At 47.6% G+C, this 12,859-nt stretch overlaps 1 protein-coding gene across 3 annotated transcripts in view; it reads right to left on the bottom strand.

Moving 5' to 3' along the window:
* TTC21B (tetratricopeptide repeat domain 21B) overlaps positions 1 to 12,859 on the bottom strand; it is a 136,161-nt gene that overhangs the window by 63,874 nt on the left and 59,428 nt on the right. For all 3 annotated transcript variants that reach the window (XR_007768386.1, XM_050916850.1, XM_050916851.1), the window contains 2 exons: positions 10,247 to 10,385; positions 2,256 to 2,362 (listed from right to left, as the gene is read on the bottom strand). Coding sequence is in view for 2 of the 3 variants with exons in the window: in XM_050916850.1 (XP_050772807.1) it covers positions 2,256 to 2,362; positions 10,247 to 10,385 (246 nt within the window). In the remaining variant the exon portion in view is untranslated. The remainder of the gene's footprint in view (positions 1 to 2,255; positions 2,363 to 10,246; positions 10,386 to 12,859) is intronic.

The raw sequence follows: 12,859 nt of genomic DNA, 5'->3' as shown, positions 1-12,859 counted from the left end.
AAAATTATCAGTGTAACAAATGAAACAACAACAAAAATTCCTCAATTATATACATTTGCATAGATTTTTTTAGTATCAGCCCAATATATCTATTGACTGACTAATATCAATTAGACCTCAATCATTGTGTAAAGAAAGTGTTGAGGCACACAAGGAGTGCACCAGCCATCTGATCTTTGAAAGCCCATTAGGAAAGAGCTGCTTCCCTGTTGCTTCTGAAGATTTTTCCCCCTCTCCCATCCTTGCTTAAGAGCTGTCACAAGACACTAGGGAGAAAGAAGCAGTTATGTTACTCTGCTTCTTCCTCCTGCCCTACTAGTGGTGGTTTAGGCAAAAAAACAAACAAAAAAGCAGCTTAAAGCCACCTTCTCTGCCAGTCCCCAACTACACTTCCTCCCCCCTACAGCCACTTCCAGCAAAAGAAAGAAACTACAAACAGTATGTGTAGGGGATGGGCAGCAAAGAGATCCAGAAAAAAAGAGCTGTGAGGGCCAATCCTGGGTCCCCTTCTGAAAGGTAAAGGGTAAGAGAGAGAGAAAGTGAGTGGCAGGTGGTGACTGAATGTATAGTTGGGACTAGTAAATTAATGCATGGGCATTTTAGTAACAGACAAAGCTCAGTGGTTTGAGCATTGGCCTGCTAAACCCAGGATTGTGAGTTCAATCCTTGAGGGGGCTGTTTAGGGAACTGAGGTAAAAATCTTGGGATTGGTCCTGCTTTGAGCAGGGGATTGGACTAGAGGACCTTCTGAGGTCCCTTCCAACCCTGATATTCTATGAAAGTGGCAGGCATGGGCAGACAACAGTGGGAGAAAGGAGAGCTTGAGGGGAATGGAAGCAAGCAGACACAGTCAGTGGCAAAAGAGAATGAGACACTGAGGATATGTTAGAAGAGGGAGAGCAAAGAGGGAGGCTGTGAAGAGAGTAGTTATTAAAAGAAGGGAGACACGCTAAAAGAATATGAAGGAGGCAGAGAGAGAGACAACACAAGGAGATAAAGGGTGAAATGGAGAAATCAGTTGGCAGGGAAACAGTTACTGAGAGTTGAGGGGAGAAGATACTGAACTCTAAAAAGAAAAAAGCTGACAGAAGAGAATGAGACAAGGAAGAATCAAAAATAAGAGATGGGAGTAGGTTCGATGCATTTCTTATTGAGATATGAAATACCAAAATGTTACAATAGATTAAAATATGTTGTCTGGGTTTTTTATGCAAACATCCTTTGGGCAATACGCCTCGTTTAATTTTTCAGACTGCTCAGAAGATATTGCCCAGACTCCCTGCATCTGCAGTTCAGCCCTAGGTTTTTGTGCACGTGGTGGAGGAAATCATTGGAGCCCAACACATTGAAATTAGGTCTTTCAACAAATGAGTGGAAAGGAAGTTCTTTGGTCAGATCAACTTTCAGATTGTGGAGAGGTGTTGCATCTTTTCCAAAGCTACAGACTATGTCTCTAGCTGCCACCATTTTGCTCCTCTTTCTCTAGCCATTACAGCTCTCCCCTCAAGCCCCATTCTAGGTCTTAACTTTACACTTCCTAGTTTGCCAGTCCTTATCCTTAATGCTGCCCTTGGATGGCAACTGAAATTCAATTACTCTATGCACAGAAAGGCTACAGAAGGAGTTCTCAAACTGGGGGTCAGGACCGCTCAGGGGGGCCTCAAGGTTATTCCATGGGGGATCGCAAGCTGTCAGCCTTCACCTCAAACCCCACTTTCCCTCCAGCATTTATAATGATGTTAAATATATATATAAATATATATAAAAATGTTTTTAATGTATAGGGGAGGGTCGCACTCAGAGGCTTGCTATGTGAAAGGGTCACCAGTAAAAAAATTGAGACCCCCCTGGGCTACAGGCATAGCTCCCACAAACTCCCCATACTGCTCAGCAGCATGCTTTGGACCTGAACTAAGGCAGCCACTGCTAGCTCTGACTCCAAGCCCAGTCTTCAGCCACTCTGCTGAAACTATGGTGGCTTTTACATGAACGTGTGGCTGGGTCTTGGACTTCAGACCTTTAATTCACAGGACCCCTAAGAGCTAGTAACACTTTCAGTCAATATCAAACCACTAACCTAGAGGTAAAAAGGTCTGTATCCTATTACCAATCCTCCTAGCAATTCACTCTCTAGTTAATTTTTATTTCTTTTCTACTTTAGCCACTTTGCTATCCAATTTATTTCTGGAGAATGCTAGAAGTCCTCCTCCTCCCCACAAAATCTTAAAAGTTTAACACACTTATTTTTTTTTTACCTGCTGTAAAGAAACAATAGCTTCATCTGTCTTCTCCATTTTGCTATAAATTTTTGCTAGAAGAACTTGGTAACGTCCATCTTCCATTAGAGAAGACAACTCATTCACTGTTAAAATATTAAAATATGAAAAGAAAAGTTAAAGTAGGAATTGCCTCCTTTGGACAGTTCAATGACACCTTGTGGATGAGTCATAACAAAGATGAAATGGTGAAAAAAATGGACTGAGATCTGCATAAGATTCAACCAAAAGGAGTTGTGTTTTCAGTTCAGCTCACGTTAGTTTCAAATGCATGAGAGGGAAAAAAGGCTTTCCAATATGTCTTGAATAAGCTACGCAAATTAAGGTTCTAATCCTGATCCCATTAAATCAATAGGAAATGTCCTATTTCAATGGGAGTAGGACTGGGTTGTACGGTGCTTTCACTTAACTATTGCTAAATTCTGAAGAACTACCTTGTTTTGGATAGATTTTTGATAGAAAGGAGACAGGACTGAAAGCACAGCTTTGGTTATTTTATCTAAATGTTTAAAGGGCTACTGAAAAAGCTGCAAGCTACTTTTATTTAGTGGCTGTGAAAGAAACTATGGAAGAAACAGTTTTGAGGAGTATAAGCACTTCCATCATATATTATAATCTTTATCTGCTTCCCAACTGACACAGCATAGCTGCTTTACAGTTTGGTATATCTAGGGCCTATTTATATCTCTGCTTTACCAAAGAGATCTTATTACTTCCAAATAAAAACATACAGTTCTGTATTAAATACACAGGTGCCTAAAACTAAAGTGTATTTTCTAAAACATAGTACAATGAGCAGCACTCTATAAGCAGGCTGTCTCTAAGGAACTGTGTGTGTATAAGGTAGGTTAGATGGCTTAGTATGTTTTCTGTCTCTATTTCCCATCCAGTGCACAATTACTCTCCACCGTACATTTTCTAGTGTTCTGTAGATTATTACAAAATATTTCATTTCTATTTTGGCTAAGGAAATACTACATTTTATAAAAATGCTATGTAACTGTTTCAAGGCACCCAGTGGAACAATAATTTGTCAGGTAAGGAAAAAAATTCTTAAAGAGGATCTACAAAGGAAATAATTTTGGCTTGTGCACTTTTTTGTTTCCTTGTGATGTACAGAAAATATGGAAGATGATGGTGTGGTAGTTTGTTTTTCCTGTTACAGGAAAAAAAAATCACAATTGGTATAAAATGTGACTCTTGGGTTAGCCAGAGCCAGATGGCCTTGGCTAACTCAATTAGATTCCAAACAAGTAGATTAACTGTACATGTGAAGTCTTTTCCAGCTTGTTTTCTGCATTTAACATTCAGATCCTGTTTAGGCTGGCAGACTAGCTAATTGAAGCAATAGTGACATCACAAAAGCCAAGAGTATGAATGTTGAGCTAATAAGGGAATTTTAGTCAGCCTTTAAAATTCCATTTTTGTTATTTAATTTCAATGAACAATTAATATTTTGAATAAAGGAAGCCCGTGTTAAAGATTCAAACACCTTCATTCCTCAAACTAAGCTGTGATGAGCACACAACAAACATATCTTATACCTCCTAGTGTTCTTTTAACAAAACCAGGATGACCAGATTTAACTTTTTAAAAGTTACTTCTAAGATAGATAAAAAAAGACGGTTACTCACCTTTGTAACTGTTGTTCTTCGAGATGTGTTGCTCATATCCATTCCTAATAGGTGTGCGCGCGCCGAGTGCACGTTCATGGGAGACTTTTTACCCTAGCAACACTCGGTGGGCCAGCAGGTGGCCCCCTGGAGTGGCGCCGGTATGGCGCCTGATATATACCCCTGCTGGCCCGCCCACTCCTCAGTTCCTTCTTGCCGGCTACTCCGACAGAGGGGAAGGAGGGTGGGTGTGGAATGGATATGAGCAACACATCTCGAAGAACAACAGTTACAAAGGTGAGTAACCGTCTTTTCTTCTTCGAGTGCTTGCTCATATCCATTCCAATTAGGCGATTCCCAAGCCTTACCTAAGCGGTGGGGTCAGAGCGAGACGTTGCAGACTGTAAAACCGCTGCGCCGAAAGCGGCATCGTACCTAGCTTGCTGGACCAGTGCATAGTGTGATGCAAAGGTGTGCACAGAAGATCAGGTGGCCGCATGGCAGATTTCCTGTATGGGGACGTGAGCCAAAAACGCGGCCGACGAAGCCTGAGCCCTGGTAGAATGGGCAGTAAGGACCCCCATTGGCACGCGGGCCAAGTCGTAACATGTCCTGATGCAGGACGTGACCCAGGATGCGATACGCTGGGAGGAGATTGCCATGCCTCTCATGCGTTCCACTACTGCCACAAACAATTGTGGTGAGCGTCGGAAGGGTTTAGTTCTCTCAATATAGAACGCGAGAGCCCTTCGGACATCCAAGGAATGGAGCTGTTGCTCTCTTCGGGATGAATGCGGCTTTGGGTAAAAGACTGGCAGGAAGACGTCTTGGTTAATATGGAAGGCGGAGAAGACCTTAGGGAGGAACGCCGGGTGCGGTCGCAGCTGTACCTTGTCCTTATGGAACACCGTATGCGGAGGGTCCACGGTTAGAGCCCGAAGCTCCGAGACTCGCCGAGCCGACGTGACAGCGACTAGGAAGGCCACTTTCCAGGACAGATACAGCAGCGAGCATGTGGCTAAGGGTTCGAAGGGGGGCGCCATGAGCTTAGTCAAGACAAGGTTCAGGTGCCAAGTAGGGGTAGGCCGTTTGACCTGAGGGTAGAGTCGCTCCAGGCCCTTGATGAATCTTGACACCATAGGGTGGGAAAACACGGACTTGCCAGCCTTGCCTGGATGGAAGGTGGATATAGCCGCGAGATGGACGCGCAGAGAGGAGATCGCCAAGCCCTGCTGCTTGAGAGACCACACGTAGTCCAAAATGGTGGGGACTAGCACGGAGAGTGTGTCGTGGCCGTGCTGGCTGCACCAGCAGCAGAAGTGTTTCCATTTCGCTAGGTAGGTTGAACGCGTGGAAGGCTTCCTGCTGCCCAACAACACTTGTTGTACTGCATCAGAACAGCGCAACTCGGACTGGCTTAACCAGCCAGGAGCCATGCAGACAGATGGAGGGACTGTAGATCTGGATGGCGCATCCTGCCGAAGTCCTGTGTGATCAGATCCGGTCAAAGAGATAGGGCAACTGGATTCGGCAGAGACAGATCGAGCAGCATGGTGTACCAAGGCTTCCGCGGCCAAGCCGGAGCAATCAGGATGAGGCAGGGCTTGTTTCTCCGGAACTTGATCAGGACTCGGTGGACGAGAGGGAAGGGTGGAAAGGCGTAGCAAAGACGTCCCGTCCACAGAATGAGGAACGCGTCCGACAGGGAGCCCGGGGAGCGACCCTGTAGAGAGCAAAACACCTGGCATTTCCTGTTCGATCTGGAGGCAAACAGATCTATCTGGGGAAACCCCCACCTCCGGAAAACGACATAGAGGACGTCCGGACGGATGGACCATTCGTGGGACAGAAAGGATCTGCTCAGGTGATCCGCAAGGGTGTTCCGCACTCCCGGGAGAAAGGAGGCCACTAGATGAATAGAGTGGGCTATGCAAAAGTCCCACAGACGTATTGCTTCCTGACACAGCGGGGAGGACCGGGTCCCGCCCTGCTTGTTGATGTAATACATGGCCGTTGTGTTGTCCGTGAATACCGCGACACAACGGCCATGCAAATGGCGTTGGAATGTCTGGCATACTAGGCGAACTGCCCGCAGTTCCCGCACATTGATGTGAAGAGTCAACTCTCTCTGTGACCACAGACCCTGTGTACGCAGGGTCCCCAGGTGTGCACCCCAACCCAGCGATGACGCATCCGTCGTCAAGGACACTGAGGGCTGAGGGGCGTGAAACGGCAGGCCCGCACACACTTGGGAGGGCGTTGTCCACCAGCCTAGGGAACCGAGAACATTCGGTGGAATCGTTACGATTGTGTCTATGGCATCCCTGCCCGGTCGATAGACCAACGCGAGCCAGGTCTGCAGCGGGCGCATGCGGAGTCTTGCATGCTTGGTGACGAAGGTGCATGCGGCCATGTGTCCCAGGAGAGCGAGGCACGTTCGAGCAGACGTGGTCGGGAAGGCCTGTAGGCTTGTGACCATGGACACTATGGCTTGGAATCGGTGCCGGGGGAGACCGGCCGTCGCGAGGTTGGAGTCCAGCACTGCCCCGATGAACTCTATGCTCTGCGTAGGCACCAGAGTGGACTTGTCCGGGTTGATGGTAAAGCCTAGAATCGCAAACAGCTCCGTGATGATGGTGATGTGTCCGGTCACCTGCGCCTCCGACGTGCCTCGAATGAGCCAGTCGTCGAGGTAAGGGAAGACATGGATAAGACGACGTCGCAGGGCAGCAGCGAAGACCGCCATACACTTGGTGAACATCCAGGGGGCTGAGGAGAGCCCAAAGGGGAGGAACGTGAACTGGTAGTGGTCCTGATTTACCACAAAGCGAAGATACTGCCTGTGCGGGGGAAAGATCGCAATGTGGAAGTATGCGTCCTTCATGTCGAGAGCGGCGTACCAATCTCCGGGATCCAGGGAGGGAATGATGGTTCCTAAGGTTACCATGCGGAACCTGAACTTTTTGATGAATTTGTTCAGGCCTCGCAGGTCCAGGATGGGTCCAAGGCCCCCTTTTGACTTGGGGATTAAGAAGTACCAGGAATAAAACCCCTTGCCCCTTAGCTCCCTTGGCATCTCCTCTATAGCTCCAATGAGCAGGAGCTTGTGAACCTCCTGGACGATAAGTTGCTCGTGAGAGGGGTCCCTGAAGAGGGACGAGGAGGGAGGATGGGAGGGGGGTGGAGAAACAAACTGAAGATGGTAACCAAACTGCACCATGCGCAGGACCCAATGATCCGAGGTTAGCTGGGACCATGACGGCAGGAAGGGGCGGAGGCGGTTGAGGAAATGAAGTGGATCCAGGGAAGGGATTGGTAAGCTGCTCTCGGGCGCACCTTCAAAAGTTCGCCTTGGGTCCCGGCGGTGGCTTGTCGGACCCGGAAGTATTACCCCTTTGAGGACCTGGTTGACGTCTACGGTTCGGCCGACCTCGTCTCCGGTTGAAATCTTGTATGGGGCGAGGCGGGGGGTAAGTGCGCTGATGGTAGGGGCGGAATGGCCTTCTCCGAGTCTGGGGCGTGTGCATTCCCAGTGAGCGCATGACGACCTGGTTATCCTTCAGGCTCTGTAGCCTGGGATCTGTCTTCTCAGATAAAAGACCCTGCCCATCGAATGGCAGGTCCTGAATCATGTACTGTAGCTCCGGCGGTAGTCCGGAAGACTGCAGCTACGATATACGGCGCATGGCTACGCCCGATGCCAGTGTTCTTGCTGCCGAATCTGTGGCATCTAAGGACGCTCGTAGGGAGGTCCTGGCGACCCTCCTGCCCTCTTCCAGGAGAGATGAAAATTCCTGGCGTGAGTCCTGGGGAAGCAGCTCCGTAAATTTGCCGACAGCCTCCCAGGTGTTGTGGCTGTAACGGCTCAGGAGGGCTTGCTGGTTCGCCACACGGAGCTAAAGGCCTCCCGCGGAATAAACCTTGCGGCCCAGCAAGTCCATGCGCCTGGCTTCCCTGGATTTTGGCGCAGGAGCTTGTTGGCTGTGGCGTTCCCGCTCATTGACTGACTATACCACCAAGGAGCAAGGTGTACATAGAGGTACTCATACCCCTTGGATGGTACCATATATTTCCTTTCCACTCCGCGGGCAGTGGGTGGAATGGAGGCCGGAGACTGCCAGATGGTGTCCGCCTTCGCCTGGATCGACTTGATGAAGGGGAGGGCTACCCTGGTCGGTGCCTCCGCAGAAAGGATGCCTACCACCGGGTCCTCCACTTCCGGGACTTCCTCGACAGGAAGGTTCATGTTCTGGGCAACCCGCCTCAGAAGGTCCGGGTGTGCCCGGAGATCAATCGGCGGGGGCCTTGATGAAGATGTGCCCGCTATCGCCTCATCTGGGGACGAGGAAGAAGACACCCCAGGGAGGAGTGGTTCCTGAACGGAAGCCTCGTCCAGAGGGACCTCCACTTCCCGAGCATCCTGCTGCGCCAGGGGATCCATAGGGACTTCCTCCATACCTGGGGGGGGGGGGCGGCTGACCGTGGCCTCTGGTGCACGATGCTCCGATTGGCCGGAGCGAGCAGGGCCCGAAGGTTTGCCCTGGGCTTGGTGGTATGCCCAGGGCGTCCAAAAGGACCATTGTGGTGGTCCCTGGTTCGGGTGGGCCTGCACATCCGAACCCCCGTAAGAGGCACTGTCCATCCGGGAAGAAGCGGACGAGTGCCTTGAAAGCCATGGAGGAGCCGTCGATGACTGCGTCAGGCCTCTGCGCATCCCGACGTCGCTGCGCGGTGCCGGCGAGCGGTACCGGGAGTCATGGTGGTACCTCGATCTGGACCGGGACCTGCTACCAGCTCGGTGCCGGGAGGTCGACCGGTGCCGTACGCTGCCGTGCTGGGATCGGCTGCGGTAGGAACGTCGGTGCCGCGATCTAGACCGGTGCCGAGAGTAGTACGACGGCGACTGGGATCTTGAACGGTGCCGCGAGTACGACCGGTGCCGCAGGTAGTGGTCTCGGGACTGCGAGCGGCGTCTGGATCTCGAGTGGTGACGCTGACAGTGGTCCCTCGATCTGGAACGGGACCGATGCCCAGTAGTGCCCGGCGAATGCGGCCGCACCATGGTGGGCTTGCCCATCGATTGGAGAACCCGCACCAGCGGTGCAGGAGGTTGGGGCAGCTCGGGCTCTGTCATGGCGATGAGGTCGCGTGCAACGGAGAAGGTCTCCGGCGTGGAGGGCGCGACCAGCTCAACCGCTGTTCTCACTGGGGAGCTGAGATGCACCGGACTCAACCGTCCCTGAGGAGCCGGAGTCGACAGTGCGATGACGCTCGGTGCCGCAGCGGTTTACGGTGCCGGGCGGTCAGGTTTGGAGGCACACTCAGACTGCGGTGCAGTTGTAGGCACCGCAGGAGCCCTGTGCTTCTTGCTCCTCGGGGAGAGGGAGCGGTGCCGGCTAGGGTGCCGGGCCGGTGCCGAGCGGGAAGTTGAAGCCTTTGCCGGCGCCGGGTGGTCCGGAGCAGAGGCGACACTTGGCCCCGGTGCCGGAGTTGGTGCCGACGGTGGGGGAGTCAGCGCTGCCTCCATCAGGATCTGCTTCAGGCGACTGTCCCGCTCCTTCTTCATTCGGGGTTTGAACGCCTTGCAGATCCGGCACTTGTCCACAAGGTGGGACTCGCCTAGGCACCTCAGGCAGGAGTCGTGCAGATCTCCTGTGGGCATCGGCCGGTGACAGGCCGCACAAGGCTTAAAGCTGGGTGAACCGGGCATGGGCCCCGGCACTGCGGGGAAGAAAAGGGGCGAACCCCCAATCCTCTGTATAACTATTTACAACTACACTTAACTAACTTTATAACTACAACTATTACTATAATAACCGAACTACATACACTAAACTGCAGAAGAGTGAAACGCTAGGGAGGTGGAGAACAGCTAGCCGTGCTCCACAGTTCCAACGACCAACACAGGCGGTAAGAAGGAACTGAGGAGCGAGCGGGCCAGCAGGGGTATATATCAGGCGCCATACCGGCGCTACTCCAGGGGGCCACCTGCTGGCCCACCGAGTGTTGCTAGGGTTAAAAAGTCTCCCACGAACGTGCACGCGGCGCGCGCACACCTAATTGGAATGGATATGAGCAAGCACTCGAAGAAGAACAAGACTTTTCAGAAAGCCTTTACACGTGATAAAGCAGTAAGGAAGTTTGAACTCCCTATTTTAAAAATCCTTTGCTGGTCACCTTTAAATGGAGTTAAATTAAATTTACGTGCAATTCTCATAGTACAGTGCCAACACTAGTTTGAAAGTTCATAAGAAAAAATGTCTACATTATACCCATTTATTCCTAAAAATCAAACAGAACCCCCCATTTCGCCCCCAATATTTCTCTTTTGTTGTAAATAAAATGACTATTTCATACCAGGCTCATGGTCTAAAGCTTGCTGAAGTACTTTTTCCGCCTTTTCATACTGCCTCAGTTTCAGCAGGAGTTCAGCCAGGTCATAGAAAAGGATATTTTGTTGACCATTTTTCAGTGCAGCTTCATAATAACTTATTGCCTGAAACCAATAACTTTTAATACATTTATGGAAATCAGATTTCTAAAATAAATCTTAAAAAGAATACCTTGCACTTAGATAATTAGTGAAATGTTGCTTAATGATGCAACTACCTGCTTTACTCACACCCCAATTATAAACTGAAATGTCCTGTAAAAACACTAACAAGTTGGTACCAGCAGATATTTATTTCAATCTAGAATTACATACAAAAACTATATTAAAAGAAACTTTAGGTTGCAAAGTGAATGACTCAGAAGTTAACAAGTGTCAAAATGTCAGGTTGCCTGTGCAATCTTAGTTCTGCTCCCTGGGCCTCTGCATTATGTTAAATCTTTAATTATATGACCACACACTACTTTTAAACAGCACCTCTCCATCATTCAGAGTTGTTGTTTTTCTATCCTGAGAGCTGATATCCAAATCTGAATAGATTTACAGACAGAAGAACCCAAGCGTTATCTCTCTGCCAAATTTTGAAGTACATCTGCAAATGGCGGGGATGCTAGCGCTCTTCCAAAAAAAGGCCCCCCACCCGCGGGGCAAGATTTATTTAAAAAAAAAAAATAAAGAATTTAGTGTCTTCAAGGAAACAACAAAAATAGGTTCTTAGCAAGGACAGCCCTATTAAAAAAGTGATGCAGTGATTTGTATGAGCCATTATTTGTGGCATCAGGATTTGGTCCTTTGTACAGAAAAGAAAATGAAAGCTAACAATAGTTTAAATAACCTTCTGGATACTCTCATATGGGCTGCTTTCAGCTCTACTGAAGTGGTCACAATTAGAGCAGATTCTAAAACAGAAATTTTCCAAGCTTTTTTTTTTTTTAAACAAGATGTGGGGAAAGTATTTATATATTCTGTTTTCCAAACAGTTATAGTTACAGTATTTGAAAAATTAAAATATAAGCATTAATATTTTCTGTTACAGAAAACTTATTTTCAAATGTATGACTTTATATGTTACACGAAAAAAAGAAATTAAAACTGGAATTAAGTATACTGCTGCTTAATTTTCAAAATCTATTTTTCAAGGCTTTTTTTTTTTTTTTTTTTAAAGATTACATTACAGCGCATGTAAAGTATGTCAAAAACATTAAGCTGTGTACCTCTTTCAGCTTAAATATCGGCAGCACTGTAGAGCACCTGCCTCAAAAAAAGCAAAGGGATTAAAATAGGTTTTCACTGAACTCCCAGCCAAGCCTAGGCACTACTCTCCTTTGGGTTATTCAGCAAGAAATGTTAAAGACTGAAATTCTCTGGATACATTGGGGTGAGAGGAAACTGAACATGACTGTACTAGGGGAGGGACAGCATGCCAAAAATCACTATAAAGTCAACATTAATGAAACTAAATGAAAGTCCAAAGTGTTTCAAAAACATAGAACATAATCAAGGATTACAGATCTAGGAGCCTTCAACGGCTGTCCACATGGATAATCTTTTCCACTTTTCCATGAGGACAGTTTTATGCTATGCAGTGGGATTTCTTGTATTTGTAGTAAACAGTCAATTGCACTCAACTAGCCAACATGCAGTCATTTAGAGAGACCAGGTGGAGAGGGAATATCTTTTAATAAAGCAACTTCTGTTGGTGAAAGACAAGCTTTTGAGCATACACAGCAACACTTATGACAACACTGCAAACAACATCCAGACCATCAGGTGTAGCAATTTTGGGTCTGAATCAAATATCTGATCTTGGTTCCGAGATATAGTGTCTAGACAGATGAGAAGCACTATTGGAGGCTGAACAGACATTCTGAGGATATCAACCAGAATTGTCTTGGCCAATGTCAAACTATCAACAGTGGTATGATTGCATCCTGTCTGATCACCCTTAGTATCAGAAAGATCAGGGGAAATTTATACATGAAATCTTGATCCCATACTATGAGAAAGAACTCTTGAAAGGATCCCACGCTCATGCCTCCTAGGAGCAAAAGACAGGACACTTCATGTTCTCTTTGCCACCAAAGTCCATAATGGGATTTCCCCAGCAGTGAAATACTGGGGTGATGAAGCACTTTAGAGACCATTTGTGGTTGGTGATATTCAGCAGTCCTAAACAGACTGTCTAACTGCTGACTTCTGCATGATATGAACTATGTATTCACACCTAGAGTGGAATCCACATTGACACTTCAAGAACTGCAAAGAATGTATGTCAAAGTAATTTGTGGTGATATACAATACTGTTGGATTACAGTAACAAAAAGTAAGAAGCATCCAAAGAATATTTTGAGAGATATTTATACCACATTCTTCACATGGACCGTCCATGTTTACAAGATGGCAAATTCAGTTAACTGAATCTTGTAATTCTGAAACATGCTATACTAATAATAAAATTTTTATTAACACATTATTATGCATTTGCTTATTTTCAGCCAGAAGTCCTAATCCCTTCAATTGTGACATCATTATTTGGCTCTGATGAGGATATCACAGACAGAGCTTTATAACGTCAGGAA

The sequence above is a fragment of the Gopherus flavomarginatus genome, chromosome 10 (genome assembly GCF_025201925.1).
Source record: "Gopherus flavomarginatus isolate rGopFla2 chromosome 10, rGopFla2.mat.asm, whole genome shotgun sequence".
Lineage (NCBI taxonomy): Eukaryota > Metazoa > Chordata > Testudines > Testudinidae > Gopherus > Gopherus flavomarginatus.
Note: the sequence above shows the minus strand (reverse complement) of the source record. Positions and strands in the feature narration are given on the sequence as shown.